This window comes from Madurella fahalii (genome assembly GCF_045866475.1).
Source record: "Madurella fahalii IFM 68171 DNA, scaffold_3, whole genome shotgun sequence".
Classification (NCBI taxonomy): Eukaryota; Fungi; Ascomycota; class Sordariomycetes; order Sordariales; genus Madurella; species Madurella fahalii.
The window spans coordinates 4,237,325-4,256,371 of record NW_027263973.1 but is presented as its reverse complement, the minus strand read 5'-3'; the positions used below and the strand labels follow the sequence as shown (position 1 = coordinate 4,256,371).

Sequence of the window (19,047 nt, the reverse complement as noted above, 5' to 3'; positions counted from 1 at the left end):
ATTTTTCAAAAGGCACCCCCTCTTTACAAGTTGAAATGGGTATCTGCAAAAAGCTGCCAGAAGGTCTCAACGAGGTGGACATTGTGATTGCGGGAGGTAAGTGAGAACTCGTTCTTGGTTGCTGGCTCAATACTATTAAAGCGCACGCTCAAATAGGTGGAACTGCTGCTTGCATACTCGCAGGACGACTCGCTGCAGCAGAACCAGACCTGTCAGTCCTGGTTATTGAAGGAGGAACAAATAACTTCGGGGTTGCAAGCGTTGTCCACCCTGCCCTGTTCACCGAGAATCTCGCTCCCGGCAGCAAGACCGCTATCTTCTACCAAGGTAACAAGGCGTCCCAGCTGGCTGACCGCGCTCCCGTCGTTCCATCCGGTGGCATTCTTGGTGGGGGATCCTCTATCAATTTTATGGTGTAAGTGTCTATATTTTCCCTTTTTCATTCACTACGGCCTCAATGTCGTCTAGATACACCAGAGCGCAGCGCTCCGACTTCGACTCCTGGAAAACACCAGGGTGGTCCACCGACGAACTCTTGCCCTTCCTCAAGAGACTAGAGACGTACCACGGCCCTGGTGAGCCCCAGCACCACGGATACAGCGGTCCTGTGCACATCTCCGACGGGAGCTTCCGCTGCCGCGAGTCAGAGGACGACTTCATCGAGGCAGCAAAAGCCGTCGGCTACCCGGAGATCCGCGACCTTCAGAGCCTAGATGCCAACAATGGTGTCGAGCGATGGCTTCGCACTATTTCGCCCGAAGGGAGGCGCCAAGATGCGGCTCACACTTTCCTCCATCCGCGTCTCCAAGATGGGAAACACCCTAACCTTCACGTCCTGGTTGAGACCAAGGTGCTCCGTGTACTGTTTGACGGCAGCAAGCGTGCCTGCGGTGTCGAGTTCACACCAAACCCGGACTACCAGGCCATCACAGCGTTGACCCGTCACCCGAGGCAGTCCGTCAAGGCCCGAAAACTGGTCGTTGTCTCCTGCGGTGCGTGCGGAACCCCATCCGTACTCGAGCGCTCAGGCATCGGAGCCAAGGCTGTCCTGGAGCGCGCCAGGGTTCCGGTCGTGGAAGACCTCCCGGGCGTCGGCCACGACTACCAGGATCACCATCTGGTAGTCCTGCCCTTTAAGACTTCTTTGAAGCCTCACCAGACCATCAATTCCGTCGCCAGCGGGCGTCTGACCCTTGATGTGATGATTGCTGAGGACAATAAGATCCGTCATTGGAATTCCGTCGATGTGGGAGCTAAACTGCGCATCCCTGATCACGAGGTTGACGCTCTGGGGCCCGAGTTCCGTGCGGCATGGGACCGTGACTTCAAGGATAACCCGAATAGACCGATTATGCTATCGGGGTTGATCTCCACGTCTGCAGCCCCATAATTTCGATTCGCAGGACAGTCACTAACACAGCGCAGATATCTCGGCGACCCCAGCTCCGTTCCCGAAGGAGAGCACGTCACGGTCGCTAACTACACCGCCTACCCCTACTCCCGCGGGCATCTACACATCACTGGCCCGGAGCTCACTGACCCTCTCGACTTCGACGTCGGCTTCTACACCGACGCGCACGACATCGATCTCAAAAAGCAGATCTGGGCATACAAGAAGACGCGAGAGATCATGCGGCGAACAAGGATGTACCGGGGCGAGTTAGCTATCGGGCATCCTAAGTTTCCAGCGGGATCAAAGGCCGGGTGTGTGGATCTGGACATCGAGGCGGCTTATCCTGAAGGGGACATTGAGGACATCCCGTATTCGAAAGAGGATGACAAGGCCATCGAGCAGTTCCTGCGCGAAGCTACCAATACGACATGGCACTCGCTGGGGACGGTGAAGATGGCGCCGCGGGAGAATAAGGGGGTGGTGGACAAGGACTTGAATGTCTATGGAGTTCAGGCACTGAAGGTGGTAGATATGAGCATTGCGCCTGAGAATGTGGCGGCGAATACGTGCAATACAGCCATGGTCATTGGGGAGAAGGCGGCGGACATTGTTGCCAGGGAGCTTGGGATTGAGGTCAAGTATTAGATACAAAGCCCGTCCTGGTGCCTCATTGGAAAAGGCGAGATCTGTCGAGCCGAAAGGGATAGGAAGAATTGAACAAATCCAGCACTCCTCGAAAACCGGCTCCGGGTGGAAGATAGGTCTGTTGCTGACGGAGACAGAGGAGACTGAATGCAAGACGATCTGAACATTCAAGCTTCGTGTAACCATAGGTTCCAATATAAACAAAAATCAACACTTTAAAATATCTTAATAATCACGTTAGAGCTTTCTAGAACCTTAAATCTACTAGGTTAATTATAGTAGTTTTAATATTAGACTTTTTCTGATCTTTATCATTGTTTAACGCTACGCACTTAAGATCTAACTAAAGCTAAAAAGCCTTTTATTTGCTAGTGTCACTCGTTGCCATAAACCAATTATAAAAGACGGCCCGGTAGTGTGTGCAGGACGGATTTGTGGCTAATCACTTACGTAACTTGACCAAATACCGTAGGGATGCAAAGGCGATTTGGATACCTTACCTGTCGAGTAGGTGTTATATGCAGCAACCCGGGAAGACAAGGGCGGACAAGGCCTGACTTGGATCATGGATACGCTGCACGAGGAACCTACGTTGCGCTTAAAGGCCAGCAGGTCGATACGAGCCTGCACTGGAGCAACCTCAACCAGTTCGCTTCGTACTCTTACCCGCCGGAACTTTGGTTACTTCTTCTGAGTTGGTGGGGGTAGGAACATTGGAACCCCAATATCCAGCGTATTGTCCGCCGTTGTATTGGCCTATCTGTGACCTGATAGCCTGACGACTTCCCTCCTTAACCGTTTATCTCACGAGCCGAGTATGAATCCGACTCCTAAAGGCAATGAGGACTACAACCCTACCTTGGAGATTATTATCTGACCGTGTCTCTAGAGGCCGCTTCTATGGTAGCAGAGAAATTGGGTTCGTGCCGCACCTGATTCTGGAAATGTTCCGCGAGGATCCCATCCCGCTCCCCAAAGTAGGACGGGAAGGTTCCGGTTGGGCACTCAGCACAGTTACAGCAACGTAATTAAAAACCCCCTTGGCCCTCCATCAACCACCACCACCCACTCGGAGATACCGAGGATGGCGATGGCATGAGGCGTCGTCAGCACTGTTGCAAATGTATGAGCGCGGCACCTCTTCCTTCCTCAGAGTCCTATTCGCTGGGCTCCTTAAACCCGGAGCAACTCCGTTGTTTTCATCAAGCATCCGCTATACGACATACGATATTCAGTATGAGACCCACACTCACTGGTACCAGAGAACGTTGCCATCACGGCCGGTCATCACGGCTGGAATGTCACCTTCCTAAGTTGCGATTAGCATAAATTATGACAAAACGGTTATGTCGAAACTTAAGAATGCAGCAAGATGATGTAATTCTAGCAGGGTAAGTGGGAGTCATCTTTTCTACGGTGAACGACAATGAGTGTTGGAGCAACGATTTGTATAAATAGGTAGGGAATGGAAGCATTTCTAATCCCACAATCATAATTCAACTCCCCAGCATCGCAGTCACACAACATAGCAACTGACATACGAAGCCTTCCAAAGGTAAGTCAAACGTCCGCAGGTTCGGCAAGAGCTCAACTAATAGCCAACCAGCCCAAGAACCTTCTACTCGTTCATCATGAAGCCTATCTCAGCCGTCCTTTTCATGCTCGTGGCCTCGTCGACAGGTCTGGCTCAGCGCCTCGCTTGCTCTGGCGGAATTAGTGCCGCTGCCTGTGAACAAAACTGCAAGTGTCGATGCCCTATCGGCAAAGATAAGCCTGAGTGCGTGGCAAGCGGCACAACGTGTCCCATGGGTATCAATGGGTGTCTGGGAACTTATTAACTCTGTGTCCTGCGCTGCACTTGCCAGCAGTAAATACTATTTGACTCTATGTCAGACAACGTCGGGATCTGAGTCCCCGCTTGTAAAGAAAACGGATGGGACTTGGTATTTTGCACACACTGTCATAGTCTCGGGGGTTTTGGCAAGTCGTCGAACTCAATGTCTCGGAGAGTTAGGGTTATATTCCCCGATCTTGGCAACGTGTATGGTGTCGTGGTTTGCCACAGGGAGGCCTAGAAATGGGAAACACCCTTTTTCCCACATTACAATCGATAGTGGGAAAGTTCTAGCGGTCACAAGTCTACCTATATGAACGACAGTTGTCTGCTGGAGCCGCAACAACGGGCGATTGGAAAATTCTACCCATTAAAAAAAAAGAAAAAAGAAAAAAAGAAAACAGCGCTCCTATATCAAAGAGCGATGGACCTGCTAAAACCCAATGGCAGTGAAGCATTTAATTACATATACCGACCCCCATCCACAAGAAGCGCCAACTTAAGCTCTGATTGAAGTTACAGTTTCTCTAGAAACTCGAACAAATTCTCCGCCACAGCTTCAGGCTTGCCCAACGGCGACAGGTGCCTCGAGTCTGAGAGTACCACCAGCTTTAAGCCCGGGATCCGCGCGCACACCTCGGTCCGCACCCTCTCCACAGGCTCCACAACATCCTCATCCGCGGCGAGCACGAGCACGGGAAGCGAAATACCCCCCGCTCCCTCCGAAACATCCTCTGCCATTCCGCGAGTCGGCCACGCCATCCTCGCCCAGCGGTTGCCGTGGAGCATGTCTTCCATCGCAAAAGAGGGTAAAGCTCGGTCGCGATACGAGACCGCCAGAACATTGGCGGCGACAAACCCCGCTGATTCCTCGCTGTCATAAGCATGGAGCGCTGCTGCTCGCGCATGTCGGGCTGGAGAGTCAGCGGTGTTGCCAGCGATGGGCTCACAAGCACCAGACCGCGGAGTAGTGCCTTGCCGCGAGCTACGACTAGCTGCGCGACTTTGGCGCCCATGGACAGACCCACCAGGACGGCCTCAGGGATCTTCAACGCGGCGATAACAGCCTCGACGTCGTCGGCTAGCGCTGAGATTGAGTATGCGTCCTCAACGTCGGGTCTGGTTGAGTCGCCTCAGCCGCGGAAGTCGAGGGTGACGGTGGGATACTTGGCTGATATGATTGGGTTGACGAGGGACCAGGTTCGAGCCGAGCCGCCCCAGAAATGAAGGAATATGATGGTGGGAAGGTCTGTTTTGAGGGCGGCGGCCGGCCCACCCGAGACGATGGCGTTAACCTTGACGTTGGGGTATAGCTCCATGAGTTGCGTTTGGGACGACATTTTGATAGTTAGGGTTGCCGTAGTTTTTCTAATAAGCAGTTGCTTAACTTTGAGGTATGTTGCCTGCCGGGTTTTCAGGTTATGATCCAGAGACAGTATGTAGTGGTAGGTCTCGCCGGCTTGTCTGCTGATTTTAGTTTTAGGTCCAGAGGGGTTCGGAAGTCACGTTCGGCTTGATGTCAGCATTCCGGACGACAACGGATGCTTGCACTGAGCTCCGAAGAGCTTCGGCCATTTACTCGGTATTTGAAATACAAACCCGACATCTCCGACGGAACGCGGAATTACAGTACCTAAGGTATTTAGCTAAATAATTAGACATCGGCGTGAATAAGTTGGTACACAGTACCTGCGCCCATTCCATGCCTGCTCATGAAGCCTGTGTATCTGCATGCGCCTCCACTTGCCTAAACCTGGAGAAATAGAAAATAATTGCACGGATGTGAGCATTACACAGCAAGCATGGTGCGTGAGAGAGTGGGGTCGCAGCCATGGTTTCCTTACTAGGACCGAGAACTAAATGTATATAGACGCGCATGTCCGAGGCGAGCTGAGACTTAATGGAAGGTTTTCCTTGGCACTTACTTCTTATCTGTCGGCAGGTTCACTTTTGTGAGACGCCCGTGGTGGGTGACTGCGGTGATTGGTGCGGCGTGCCTCGTTCAAAACCATCAGCGGCATCCATTTGAGGGTTCGCGTCACTTAATCGGCGCGATTTTTGGCTATAAGTACCTCGTGTTCTCCGAAGGAATGATTAAATACCATGGGAATTTTGGGTAGGTTGCTAGTTACTCCTAGAAGCTCGGCTGTTATAGCTCTATTACTAGCGTAGGTGGCAGGTTCTCACGAGCGTGACTGGTTCACCAAGTCCGCTGCTTTCCAGGCGACCACATTATATACAACACCTCAGTAACAAATTGCCACGGCAGGTATAATCGGTTTACGAACTCCAATCTCGAGTGAAAAACGTTATAGGCCCACAAGTACATATGCATAGACCATGGATGCGAACCCGCGGGGCATGTAGGCGCGAAGCGCGATACTCGAGAATGGAGGCTGTGCTTTAGAGATAAGGCAACTGTCCCTCGGTATTATCATCTAGCGGCCCGGCGAATTCTTTATTGGTCATATAACCTTAGGCCGCTTGTATATCCGAGGACCTTGTTGAGACAAGGTTCAGTTAGGCTCACACCACGGAGGCAGTCAGACTTACGTAGTCAGTAACCAACTTGGCCACCCACAACCAGCACTTACCTAGACGCCGGCTTTTGTTCAAGAAAGGTAGAGAAGGCTTTTGATCAAAAGGACTTGAATTGGCTCGGTTACGACAGGAAAACGAAGCTCTAGAGGTACAGTTGGAAGCAGTCCGGCCGTCAAAAAGGAAAAAGTGGTCACCAACCCAAACAGTCAGCCCGCTTCAATTGAACACACCCACCGGGTTCGGATAACTAGATTATAATATAAGGTATTAAAGAAAAGGGGTGGGTGCCCAGTTCCCAGAACCCTGGAACCCTCCCCAAATTTAGATTCAACCATCGACGCTGGTTTCAGCCCTCAGATGTCCCACCAAGTCCAGCTCTACTGCTCCACCACATGCCCCCCTTTGTCCGATATAGTGCCGATCTGCTCCTCGACGCTGGCCATCTTTTCGATAAGCAACCGGGCGATTTCATCATAACCTTTCTCCTTTGCCATTTGCAGCGGGGCCATTCTGATACCCCGATTAACGTCCGCCCCCCTCTCGACCAGCAACCGTGCCAAGTGGAATGGCTCAGTAGTGCCTGGACTATCTAGCAGTGCCTCCAGTGGTGCCATTGTAATACCTCTGTTGATGTCGGCTCCTTGGTCAAGCAGTAACCTAATAATATATTCCGTCCTCTTTCTCGCCGCCGCCTCAAGTGGAGTCATTCCAATGCCGAGGTTGGCGTCCGCCCCGCCGTCGAGGAGAGAAATGACACGATCTGCCAATCCCTCAGCCGCAGCTGATTCAAGGGGCGTCATGCGGATGCCCAGGTTGGCGTCGGCACCCCATTCGAGGAGAAGTAGTAGGTTCGAGCCATACTGACGCGGGTCGGCGGCAGCTTCCAGCGGTGTCTGCGCCCTTCCGCAGTTGAGATCAGCGCCCCGGTCCACGAGAAGCTGCATCATGTCGACCCGTAGTTGAACCGCGGCCACTTCCATCGGCAGGTGGCATTTGCCCTCGTTGACATCAGCTCCCCTATCAAGGAGCAGCCGCGCCACCTGGACGTTTCCGCCGGATACTGCGCACTCCAGCAAGTTTGGGTATCCCCCAGCCTTGTCGACGTCGGCGCCTCTGTTGAGGAGGCATTCAACAACAGCCGGACCACCAGCAAAACAGGCCATTTCCAAGGGCGTCTTGATGTCTCCGTGTCTGAGTTCGGCAAGAAAATCGTCAATGACTTCTTTTAGCCCGTCTGCAGTGTCATTGCGCGGAGCTAGTTCCATTGGTATATTATGGGAACTTAACATGAGCGGCGCACCACGGTCGACCAGCAGCTGCTCAGCCCGAATGCGACTTCTGGCCGCCTCAAAAGGTAATTGGCTCCGGTGGGCGTCTCGAGCAAGGAGAATGGCAGCCATGTCCTCCCGGCATGTCACTGCGGCTGATTCTTCAGCTATCTCGCACAAGCCCGTCGGGTTGATGTTGGCGCCTCTGTCAAGGAGGAGTCGTACACCGTTATCAATCTTGATGGACGCGGCATTGTACAATGGAGTCTTGTTGCAGTAATCATGAGCCTCTATGTTGGCACCGTGGTCAAGGAGAGTTTTCACCACTTGGAGGTGTCCGTGAGTCGAGCCCAGATGCAAAGGAGTCCCTTCCAACCCCAAGTAGTTGATATCAGCACCGTAGTCCAGGAGCAGTTGCACGGTACTGGCATAGCCGTGGGCCGCTGCAGCCACCAAGGCTGGTCCGGTGTAGTCCTTGTGACAATGCTCAGCTCGGTAGTCGCTCGCAAGCAGCGTGCGCACAACGGGATCTAGACCAAGTTCTGCCGCAAGATAGAGTGGCGACAGGATTCGGGTATGAAGGACGACGCCTGTGAATCTGACCGATCTAAAGATGCTCAACCAGGTAAGCGCAGTCCGCTTGTCGTGTAAAAGCTCCAGGGTCAGACTGCGAAGATGAGGATCAGAGCCAATCCCTTCGCGGTAATGATTCGGCCAATTTTTTGCTGCGTATATGGCGAGAGGGTACTTGGCATTGAGGCCTGCCGCCTGGCTAACACTCGCCTCGCACAGCTTGCGGTCCATGAGGTATACCAAGCAAATGGAGGCGACTTCAGTGTTGGCTTCTGCATGTCTCATGCTAAACCTTGACGTCTTGCTTGCTAGGATCCGGTCCGATTCTAGGTATTCCTGAACCGAGTAATGCGCGATGCGCACTTTGGTTTCGCCGCCGTCGGGTTGGAAATCCATCTCGATGAACCCTGGGCAGATGCGGCGAATGTCGTCCTTGTCCATCAGCCTGCTGTCCTCGTTGAATCTCGGGTCGTCTCCAAGTTCCACGGCAATTGCGTCAATGAGTTCTTCTACCGCCAGCGGTCTCGTGGCCGTGCACAGTAGCATCAGCATGCGTCTGGCGTCCTCGGCTGATTCCTCCTCAATATTGGACAGCATGCGTTCGTATGTCTTGTCCAAGTTCCGTGGTAGTGATCTAAGCAGAGAATCAAGCCGAGCTTTGCTTCCTGGACAGGCCTCGAGCGCCGCAAATTGGCATTCAACCCAGCGAAACCTGGCGGCAACAATGAACGTCAGTCTTAGGTACCTTATTAGCAATAGGGTGAATGGAAAACGTACACGCCATTCGCTCCCTCAGTGAGCGCTCGCTCGATCTGATCGTGATACTTCTCCCATTTCCGAAGTCTGCGATTGTCCTTCAGATGGCCCGAGACAAAGGACGCGATGTCAGCATCGACCGAGGCATTCTTCATTGGCACGACTTGATCAGCGTTGGGGTTGAGGGACTCTCGAATGTCTTGCTCGTCGCGACTCGTGACGAGGAGATGCAGCCCCCGCCCTGGCCAGCAGCGTATGTCCTCCAGGGTTTGCAGCAAGTCTTCTCGATGGCTATGCTGGGGACTCTCGTCCAAGGCGTCTAAGATTATATAGACATCGTCGAACTTGTCAACAAGCTGGCGGAGGCAATCCAACAGCGCGTTGTCCGGAGGGGTAGTACCCCGGTAACTCTGGTGAAGTCGCGTGACGACCGTAGTATCCTGATGGTCGAGTTGGGACACGAGCTGCAGAATCAATGCGCGGAGCATTGCCGATGTGTCCTGCTTGGAATCGTCGTTGAATGTGAAGTAGAAGAATGCAATGCCGTTAGAGGGGTTCTGCCTTTGGTGGTGAAATGTGTGCTGGATGATGGTTGACGAGAGCACCGACTTGCCGCAGCCGGCGAACCCATTAAGCCACATGAAGGAGCTGGGAGTCCGCAGCCATGTGCTGAACTCGGGGCCTCTGACGAACCAGAGCCCAGTGCCAGGGTGTTTCTTCTTGCAGGCTTCATTGTAGTTGATCGAGGCGTCCGGGGCCTTCAGCCAGCCTCGGATCTTAGACGATACCTGGTCGGCTCTGATCAGCTCAAGCAGTGCCTTGGTGTCTTGCAGTTCATCCTGAACGTTGCCTAGGTCCTGCTGCTGCAAGATCTGCAGGGCGAGTGAGAGATTCGCACAGAGCTCGTCAATGTCCTCATCGAGCTTCTGCAGAGTACTCTGTCGGAAGGGGTAGGCCAGTCGACGGCCTGTTGCACGAGCTGTTGCCACAACCCCGAGAGAAGAGGTTTTAGTGAACTTCTCCGTCTCATGTCGAAGCTCGTAGATAAGCTCTTCGCAGTCGCCGACCGAGCGCTCAATGACCTCGAACAGGGATTTCTCATCTGGGTGAAACTTCCGTTCCAACAGCTGCTTGCGCAGTATCTCGAGCACGTCCAGGAGATAAGTCAGTCGCTTCACCGTATGGGCTGTGTCCAACTCTCGGTCCCTGTATGCTGTGTAGTAGTTCACCAATCCCTCTGCGACTTGGATGCCCAAGGAAACGATTCCCACAATGGTGCCTACCTCGGCCATCGTGGGGTTTCGAGCCCTGGCAATCCGAGTACCAGACAGGGAGTAAGGCCCAAGAGAAGGCGCGATAACAGTTTGCTACTCTTTCAGTTTGTTGAAATCGACTCGGGTTTGTCTGAGAACGGGACCCGGGGATGCAAGAACAGTCAGGAACAGCCACAGCCTCATGCAACTTCCTTGGCATGCAGCAGCCGCTAAGCCACCTTTGGCTGCCTTGCAATCTGCAGAGTCAGCGGGGTGGCAGGTATGTAACGATTTGGGGGTTCTCATTGGCAACGCTGTACCGTTCAGCTGGAGCGTCCCAGGCCATAAGGAACGAGATGATTTCTCCGAGACGCCGCAGAAAAAGGCCGACAATGAATTGACTGAAAATATGTATGTACAACGCCCCATCAAGAACACGTTAGACCAGCTTTCAGACTCCGTTCTTGGGCTCAATCTGGACCTCCCTACCCTCGTCTATACTCCGCCTCCCAGCCTTGAGGATAGCAGTTGTCGCGATAGTGTTCCTGAGCGTTGGGAGGCCCTTTGCGTCCAGGTCCGCCAGCTTCAGCTCACCGGCGTTGACAGCTCGGCAGCTATCCACGAACTTCTCAAACGAAACGTAGCCGTATTTGCACGAAGCATCGCGGGCGACGCGCTGCGCTGCACCACGCCGCGCCCATTAAGAGGCAAAATCACACTTCCCTGCCGCACCGTCCCAGCTTTGCCCGTCTTGATAAGCACCGGTGATGAAGATGATCCGTCTACGGGAAGCCTCTCGATAACCCGCCTCCAACCTAGAGAACCCCGATCCCGATCCCATGGACAATATTAGTTAGTGTGCCATTGCGATGCAGTCCTAGCACAGTCTTCTAAAACATGATCCACCCAGTCTATCTACTGAAGCTCATGCGCGGAGACTTGACCAAACCCGACCGATGCCATGGCATGCTAGGTCGGGGTCGTCATTCTCGGTAGTCCGAAACGCCGGTGTTGTAAATTGGCCGAGTTCCGCCGGGTTGAGCGCAAGACCCTGCTAAAGTGCCTATTTCGGCATCTTATTCCTTGGAAATGTGCCGGATACAGCACCATCGACGACGCCACCTTCTGGGATGGCAGCGTTAATATGGCGGCATGCGCCTCGACACAAGGGGGGGGGGGAGATGTTATTTAAACCGTTGAAGATCTCCGCTTTGGTAGACTAGCCCGGCCCCCGCACTGACCATTCGAACATCAACCGCTGCCCAGAGACCAGAAGCAGTGATGACTTCTCCAGATAAGATCATCCTCTACACCAACCGCCTGTGCCCATGTGAGTAGATGCAGCTGATGTCCGCCATCAACCAACAGCAACTGACTTGGCCAGGGGCGCACCGGGCGCACATCGCGCTGCAGGAGCTCAAAATCCCATTCAAGGAAGTTGTCATCGACATGGGCAAGACACACACTCCGGAATACCTCAAGATCAACCCACGCGGGCTGGTGCCTGCTATGTCGTACAACGGCGAGATCATCATTGAGTCCGGGATCATAACACAGTTCTTGACCGACGCGTACCCGTCACACCTGGTTCCCGCGTCCAACGCCGCGGGCGGTGCTCTCCGGCGGGCGCGTATTGCCCGGTTTGCTGATGCATACACCTCCAAGTTCAACAGCTCGCAGCTTGGAATCTTGCTTACCAAATCCGAGGAGGAGAGAGAAACGCTTTGCGAGAAGGCTGTCGCCTGCCTTGTCGAGGAGGTCGAGCCGCTGCTCGCCGATGCGAGTCCCTTCTTCGGGGGTAGTGACAAGCTCACTTTGGCTGAGGTAAGGGGACAACCCTCGTCCCAGTCCCTGGCCTGTTGCCGAAGAGAAGTGCTGAAAAACCGCAGGTCCTAACCGGCTCGTTCGCCCTCCGCCTCAAAACCTTGACGAAGGCCGAAGTCTACCCCAAGTCGCTCTGGGCAATGATCGAGGAGAGGGCGCCGAACTTTTTCAAATGGGTCGCGGCGGTCACAGCGCACCCCAGCGTAACATGCAAATACGATGAAAAGGAGATTGTGGAAGCGACAAAGGCGAAGCTCGCGGAGATTACGGGGAGTGCCTGAGGAACAGCAGTAACTTCAGGTTATTAGCAACTGAAAATTCCTTCAAAGACTGTGAAAAGGGCGGAGGCTGCAGCCGTTCGATTATTGTATCAAGAGATGAATGCTCGCTCTTGCTATCAGCACAACCTGCCTCGACTAGCGCTCAGATAACCAGCATCAAAGTGCATCTGTGAAGTGTCCGGTTTTATGTTGTCGTCTGCCGTGTCTGCATGTTTCGTCGACATCCAAGCCAAGGGTTCCGGTCCCCTAGCGACATTCCTTCATCGACGAGAGAGGAGCAAAAGAGAGGGAGTGTGTGTGGGCGTGTTTGAGTATGTGGCGGTGTGACTGAGCTGCTGGGCATTAGGTTTGATCGAAGCCTGTAGTATTGCTGTAGACATTTTTGAAGAGGCGTCTCTAGTGGTGGAAGTGGTCAGAAGCGTGTATCTCTTCGTTGATAGCATCGGTTTTATTCTCTCAAACAAGAGGTTATAGCTAACCAGACAAGTAGGCGAAACTACATGGAACCGGCTTGCCGAGCCAGGCCGCTTTGTTTGTACCCTTTATTTGTACTCCTTGAGGGCTAAGTTCTAAGCGACTTTAAAATACCACCGTCATTTGACGCAGACGCGTCGCTCAGTGACTTTATTATACGGTTCCTTTGTTGCTATCCAATTTGGCGCTTAAGCTGGAGTTGGAAGGACGCAACCCTGGAGGCCGGTCCAACGCATCGGTCCTAGCAGAAGGAAGGTGACGTTAAACAGCAATGCGCCGCCAAAATAGTCGCGGTGCCAGCTCCAGAAGGGGCGTTTGGGACGAATGTGGTCATCAGCGCCATCGCGAGAGGGTTGCGCCGCCATAGGTCCCATATCGCCGATGGCGTCGTCCTTTGGCAACATGGTGTATCGCGACGCTTAAGGGAGGAAGAGTCTGCGGTTGCGTTCAGGGCACTAGGGGCGCAGTAGGGATGCGCAGAGACCCTGCAGCAAAAGTTAGACAAAGGTCGACTAGAAGCAGGACCTACCAAGGCCAGGCAGCTACGGGAATTGAAGACGGAGAACGAGTCACCATGCGCTAGGTCGGACGGTCAGTAAGATAAATCATCGTTGTTCTCAGCTGCTGGCATCTGCGCTTGCGGAGCGACTGTATAATGAACCCCCTGTGGATTGCTGTGATTCCGAAGACGCCGCAGAGCCATGCTCAGTACACGGTGTTCCTTCCTCCGCGGCCTCAACAGTCTCTCATTTGACTCTGTCGCAAACTACCAACTACACCAAAAGGTGGGGAGCTCCACGATTGTTAGTCGTAGGATGCTAAACCTGCGTTTTATCTGACAGATTACTCCCCCCACAACGCATCTTCTTCCACACAACAACCGTTTTTCTATGCAAGCCAATATGGCTTCCACTTCAAAAGAAGCTAGGATAGTCCTGGCTCTCGAAGCTCTCAAAAAAAAAACAGAAATCTCAGCCTCCGAGCCGTAGCCAAGCTCTACAACGTACCGTATACGACCCTCTGATGACGACGCGCTGGTAAGCCTACACGACACGACACTACGGCCACTTCGAAGAAGATCACTAAATCCGAAGAGTCGGCTATTGTTCAATACATTACTGATCTAGTTGCACGTGCATTTCCACCCAGACTACAGGGTGTAGAAGATATGGCCAATACCCTACTACGCGTATGCGACTCGCCCTTTGTTGCCAAGAACTGGGCCCACAACTTTGTCCAACGCAAGCTAGAGCTTAAGATACGTTGGGTACATTGATACGACTACCAGAGGGTCAAGTGCGAGGATCCGAACGTTATTGGCGAGTGGTTTGCGCTTGTACGGAATACCAAGGCCAAGTACGGTATCCTAGACAACGACGTCTATAACTTCGATGAGGTTAGGTTTATGATGGGTATTATCTTCGCAGGTATGGTGGTCACAACCTCGGATGGCCGTGGCAAGGCAAAGCTAGCCCAGCCTAGTAACCGCGAGTGGGCAACAGTGATCCAAGGAGTTAACGCTCTTGGCTGGGTTATCCCGCCATTCATCATTTTAGCTGCACAATACCACCTTGGCAACTGGTACCTGTCGGAAACACGGCACCTCTGAATCGTGGGAAATTGTCAAAAAGATCAGGTGCCAAAGGATCAGGAGCACAGAATCTAGTACAGGAGTCAAACCCATGTACTCTAGTCAGCTAAAGCAGGCTGGCAACTAACTGCGCCACTGTACAGACATCATCCTATACGTGTATCTCGTCTATAAAGGAGTAAGCTCTCTAATGGAGACGAGAGAGGAGAGAAACAAGGAACACACTGAGAGACAATCAAGAAGACACACAAAATCTTTAACTATCATTTTCCCAAGATTCAGAGGTGCCGTATTTCCGACAATTAAAAGTCTCAGTGCCTCTTTGGTACTAGCTGATTAAAAGGTCGTAGGTTCGATTCCCGCGCAGAGCAGATCTGTCACCCGGCGAAAAGCGCCAAGACCTTATATAAGCTCGAGACGAGGTACAGGCAAACGGAGTTAGTGGTCTCCGGAAGGTAAAAGATCTCCAGCCCTAAACCCTCAGGATGTCTTTAGAGCTGAGGGGGTGTGTCAGATAAAATGCAGGTTTAGCATTCTACGAAAAACAATCGTAGAGCTCCCCACCTTTTGGGTGTTTAGTGTAGTTGGTAGTTTGCGACAATTAAGAGTCTCATTCGCTCAACCTCTGATTAGCAAGCTAACAAAGGAAGCACAATCGAGAGCATCCCTAAATCCGATTCAAGATGACAGCCGTCAACAACGACAAGACTGTTTTCCTAACCAGCTCTGACGACTAGGAATCCTAGAACCTGCAGTTCCAAGCCCAGGCCGTTGCCGAGAATACATAGGCCCAGATTCAAGGCCTGACCCCATTTCTCAACGAGCCTACAGCTCCGGACCCAGCACGTTATAAGCATAAGAGTCCTACCCAATCAACTATTACGGCTAGAGGTAGTACCGAATCTGTAATTGAGGACGAGTAGAGGGTAACCCCAACTACGGGTTTAACTACGTTAATAATTGGAATCAGCGATCTTATAGCAGACGGTTTTCGTACCTACCAGCTTGAATGGACTATTTACCAAGCCGTGCTCAAGAAGTACGAGCAACAAGCCGATAAGATCGAGCGGCTGAAGTAGTAGATTCTGAAGACAGTCAGCCTATATTACCAGCTTACTTCCTACGACCCGACCGAGACGATTATAGGATAGTATTCAGCTCTTCAAGCCCAAGCTGGTATCAGTGACGACAAGGCACTCCCAGACGCTCGCGAAGTCTATCGACAAGCTATTGAACCCCTTATACAGGTCCCCAAGGACCTAATCAGGTGGTCCGAAAACTGGGAGCAAGCGCTCTCTAACGCCCAGAGGAAGAAAGTCCCTGAGGCTCTATCGACAAGCGCCTAGTTCCAGGATTTCACTGATACGGTAAAGCCGATTATAAGTCACTAGGTTACAGCCTATATGTGAGGATCAAGGATCCAAGGGTAGTAAGACCAGAGTGACTGGGTACGAGCAGTGCACACGCAACGTAGGAGTAGAGTACTCGTTAGGGGTGGGATAGTGGTCTCATTGAACTCTACCTCTCTTCTAAACTTTGTCTCCCGCCCTCCTTCTTATGCCCGTGACAGTATCGCTAGGGCTTACTTCTCCGCTCTGCTGCTTTGTCGTCCTTCTTGCTAGTACGCTCTTTCGACGCTCATCTGACGCGCTATTTATACCATTACAGCTTAGTGCCGTTGTTGCTTCTGAGGCTCGCTTACGCTACGGCTCCGAGGCTTCCAGACCGTGCCTCACGCCGGCCCCGCTCAGCCGGTCCTCACAGTTATAGAGCTTAGCTATAGCTTCAAGCTTCAGTTCTTTATCGTTTTGAAGAGCTTCAAGTGCTAAGAGTACCCTGACTTCCTTTGAAGAGGGAGACATATTGGGTTGTGGAAAAAATGATGTTACAGATAAAGAGGACGCGTCGCGCCAAGGAAGCCACGGCTCGCTTATACCCACGGCTCGCTTATATCCACGGCTCGCTTATACCCACGGCTCGCTTATACCCACGGCTCGCTTATATCCACGGCTCGCTTATAAAATACGTTACGTAACGTACATTATCACCGAGCGGTGGGTATCACCGAGCGGTGGCTTTTTTAGCGCATACATCTTCTCTGCACCAAACATCATTTTTTCCTATACAGCCTAATATGTCTCCTCCTTCAAAGGAAGCCAGGGTAATCCTGGCCCTCGAAGCTCTTCAAAACAACAAGGAACTAAGGCTTGAAGCCGTAGCTAAGCTCTACAACGTACCGGCTTCAACCCTCCGTCGTCGACGCGCTGGCTGGCCTGCACGACGCGATACAACGGCCAATTCAAAGAAGCTTACCCAATCTGAAGAGGAGGCTATTGTTTAATATATTATTGAGCTATCTGTACGAGCTTTTCCACTAAGATTAAGTAGTATAGAAGATATGGCCAACTAACTACTACGCGTACGTGACGCGCCCCCGGTCGGTAAGCTCTGGGCGCATCGGTTTGTCAAACGCTAGCCAGAGCTCTGTACACGTTATTCGCGTAGATACGACTACCAGAGGGCTGAGTACGAGGATCCGAAAGTTATTGGTAAGTGGTTTGCCCTCGTACGGAACGTCAAGGCCAAGTATGGTATTGTAGATGACGATATCTACAACTTTGACGAGACTGGGTTTATAATGGGCATTATCTTCGCAGGCATAGTGGTTACAACCTCGGATGGCCGTACTAAGGCAAAGCTAGCCCAGCCTAGCAACCGCGAGTGGGCAACAGTGATCCAGGGAGTCAATGCCCTCGGCTAGGCCATCCCTCCGTTCATCATCTTGGCTACATAATACTATCTCGCCAACTGGTATACTGAGTACAACCTCCCGGCCAACTGGCATATCGCAACCACTGACAACAGCTGGACTACCAATATAGTAGGCTTTGATTGGATCAAGCACTTCGACTTCCATATAGCACCTCGTACAAAGGGCAAAAACTGGTTATTAATCCTCGACGGCCATGAAAGCCACCACTCAACCGAGTTCGAGCTCTACTGCCAGCAGAACAATATCATCACAATCTGCATGCCTCCGCACTCCTCCCACCTCCTCCAGCCACTTGATATTAGCTGCTTTGGGCCGTTAAAGCAGGCGTACGGTCGCCAGATCGAGGACTTGATATACGTGCATATCAACCATGTAAGCAAGCTCGAGTTCCTTTGTGCCTTTCGTATGGCCTTCTGTAACGAGAGTCTCTAGACGAAGGTTAGGAGGACCCACCGAATGATGCTGGATGATGTCACGATACAGGATAGATAAGAACTCTGTGAGGGACTCTCTTATGCAGGGTACTTCTAATCCGCAAGGATCAGTCTCTGTGTAATTAATAGGAGGCTGTTCACCAAGATATCGCCTGCTAGTCCAGGTCTTTTCGGTATTAAGACATCGTAGTCTATCTCCCTCAATGTGTTCCCAGAACAACCCCTTTACAATTCTGATCCTTCTGTTCTACTGTTGGCCGAGATGGCACCTACGATAAGTACCTCCCGTGAGCTAGGAGCAGAGTCGAGTCCAGGGGAAAACACCCCCCAATCACCTATAAATCCTATACGCCTTTATCGGTCGGAATCACTAGGATTTCGACCTCGTATATCTTCGTATACCCTTTCGGACTCCCGGGTTCCGCATCAAGTTCCTCACTATAATAACCTATTGGAATCAACCCGTTTTCGGATACAGCAACTGGAAGTACTGAAATAACTGCGAGAATAAGAAGAGGGTTTACTTCGGAAGCTAGGTATCTCACTAGGCGAATCCTCACCAAAATACAGGCGATATCGTTCTCCTTCAGCAGGTTCTAGTAACTATAATAAGGACCGAAAGGCGATTAAGGTAAAGCATCTGATTTAGTTCCCTGATAATACTACCTATCGACGCCGTTTAGAATAGCTCTAAGATCTATAGCGAGCATTTATAGGAGACCCGAAACGGTTTAAAACGGGTATAAACCGGATCCTTTTCGCCTTAGATTAAATAGAAGAATATCCTTGTAATCGATAGTACAGTTATTATAATAATCTTCCGATAGATATACAATAAGAGGCCGAAAACAACTGGAAAACGTTTGAAGATTGGATACTAAACTGTATTCGAGATCTTATAGATCAAGAATCTACTATTATAAAGCAGTTTAATAATACTAAGTAACGAGAAAACCAATCTCCCTTAGACTTTTATCAGTATTTAGAATCCCTTAAAGCCTAATTCCCAAAGTAGGACGAAAAGGCTTGTACTTTTACCTTTTATACGAAGCTTTCATCTATAATTAGTAACTATATCGACTTATATATCTATAATAAACTAGAGACTCGGGAAGAGATAGTTAAATTCACTACCTAAATTTAGTATAGTTTCCAGTACTAAAAACCTTAGGAAGCCCCTAAATATTCGTCCCGATATCCTTCTTACTCTTCTCCTTTATCGCATTCTTCCCTAACCTACAAATCGTTATTTTATCCTCGAAGAGCGTCATTATCCCGTTATCACTAACGAAACGTATAGTCAACAACGCTATATACGAAACCTGACAACCACCCTACATCAACCCTATCTCATTTCAATTAGCTAAACTCTATAGATAGTTAGGGAAACCCTTTAACTTATTTTAT

General features: G+C 51.5%; 4 protein-coding genes across 4 annotated transcripts; 2 read left to right on the top strand and 2 right to left on the bottom strand.

Annotated features, from left to right (window-relative positions):
* Nucleotides 1-35: 35 nt before the first annotated feature.
* On the top strand, nt 36-2,038 carry MFIFM68171_06664 (uncharacterized protein; the record flags this gene model as incomplete). Its single annotated transcript, XM_071062084.1, has 4 exons — nt 36-96; nt 157-415; nt 469-1,374; nt 1,426-2,038. 4 exons carry the CDS (start codon nt 36-38, stop codon nt 2,036-2,038), a joined length of 1,839 nt encoding a protein of 612 aa, XP_070918185.1.
* Nucleotides 2,039-4,388: 2,350 nt separating this feature from the next.
* On the bottom strand, nt 4,389-5,212 carry MFIFM68171_06663 (uncharacterized protein; the record flags this gene model as incomplete). Its single annotated transcript, XM_071062083.1, has 3 exons — nt 4,389-4,786; nt 4,834-4,991; nt 5,040-5,212. 3 exons carry the CDS (start codon nt 5,210-5,212, stop codon nt 4,389-4,391), a joined length of 729 nt encoding a protein of 242 aa, XP_070918184.1.
* Nucleotides 5,213-6,790: 1,578 nt separating this feature from the next.
* MFIFM68171_06662 (uncharacterized protein) lies at nt 6,791-10,302 on the bottom strand (the record flags this gene model as incomplete). Its single annotated transcript, XM_071062082.1, has 2 exons — nt 6,791-8,966; nt 9,032-10,302. 2 exons carry the CDS (start codon nt 10,300-10,302, stop codon nt 6,791-6,793), a joined length of 3,447 nt encoding a protein of 1,148 aa, XP_070918183.1.
* A 1,242-nt stretch (nt 10,303-11,544) lies between these two features.
* Nucleotides 11,545-12,368, top strand: MFIFM68171_06661 (uncharacterized protein; the record flags this gene model as incomplete). The annotated part of the gene is made up of 3 exons (XM_071062081.1): nt 11,545-11,593; nt 11,648-12,087; nt 12,153-12,368. 3 exons carry the CDS (start codon nt 11,545-11,547, stop codon nt 12,366-12,368), a joined length of 705 nt encoding a protein of 234 aa, XP_070918182.1.
* Between the last annotated feature and the right edge of the window lie 6,679 nt (nt 12,369-19,047).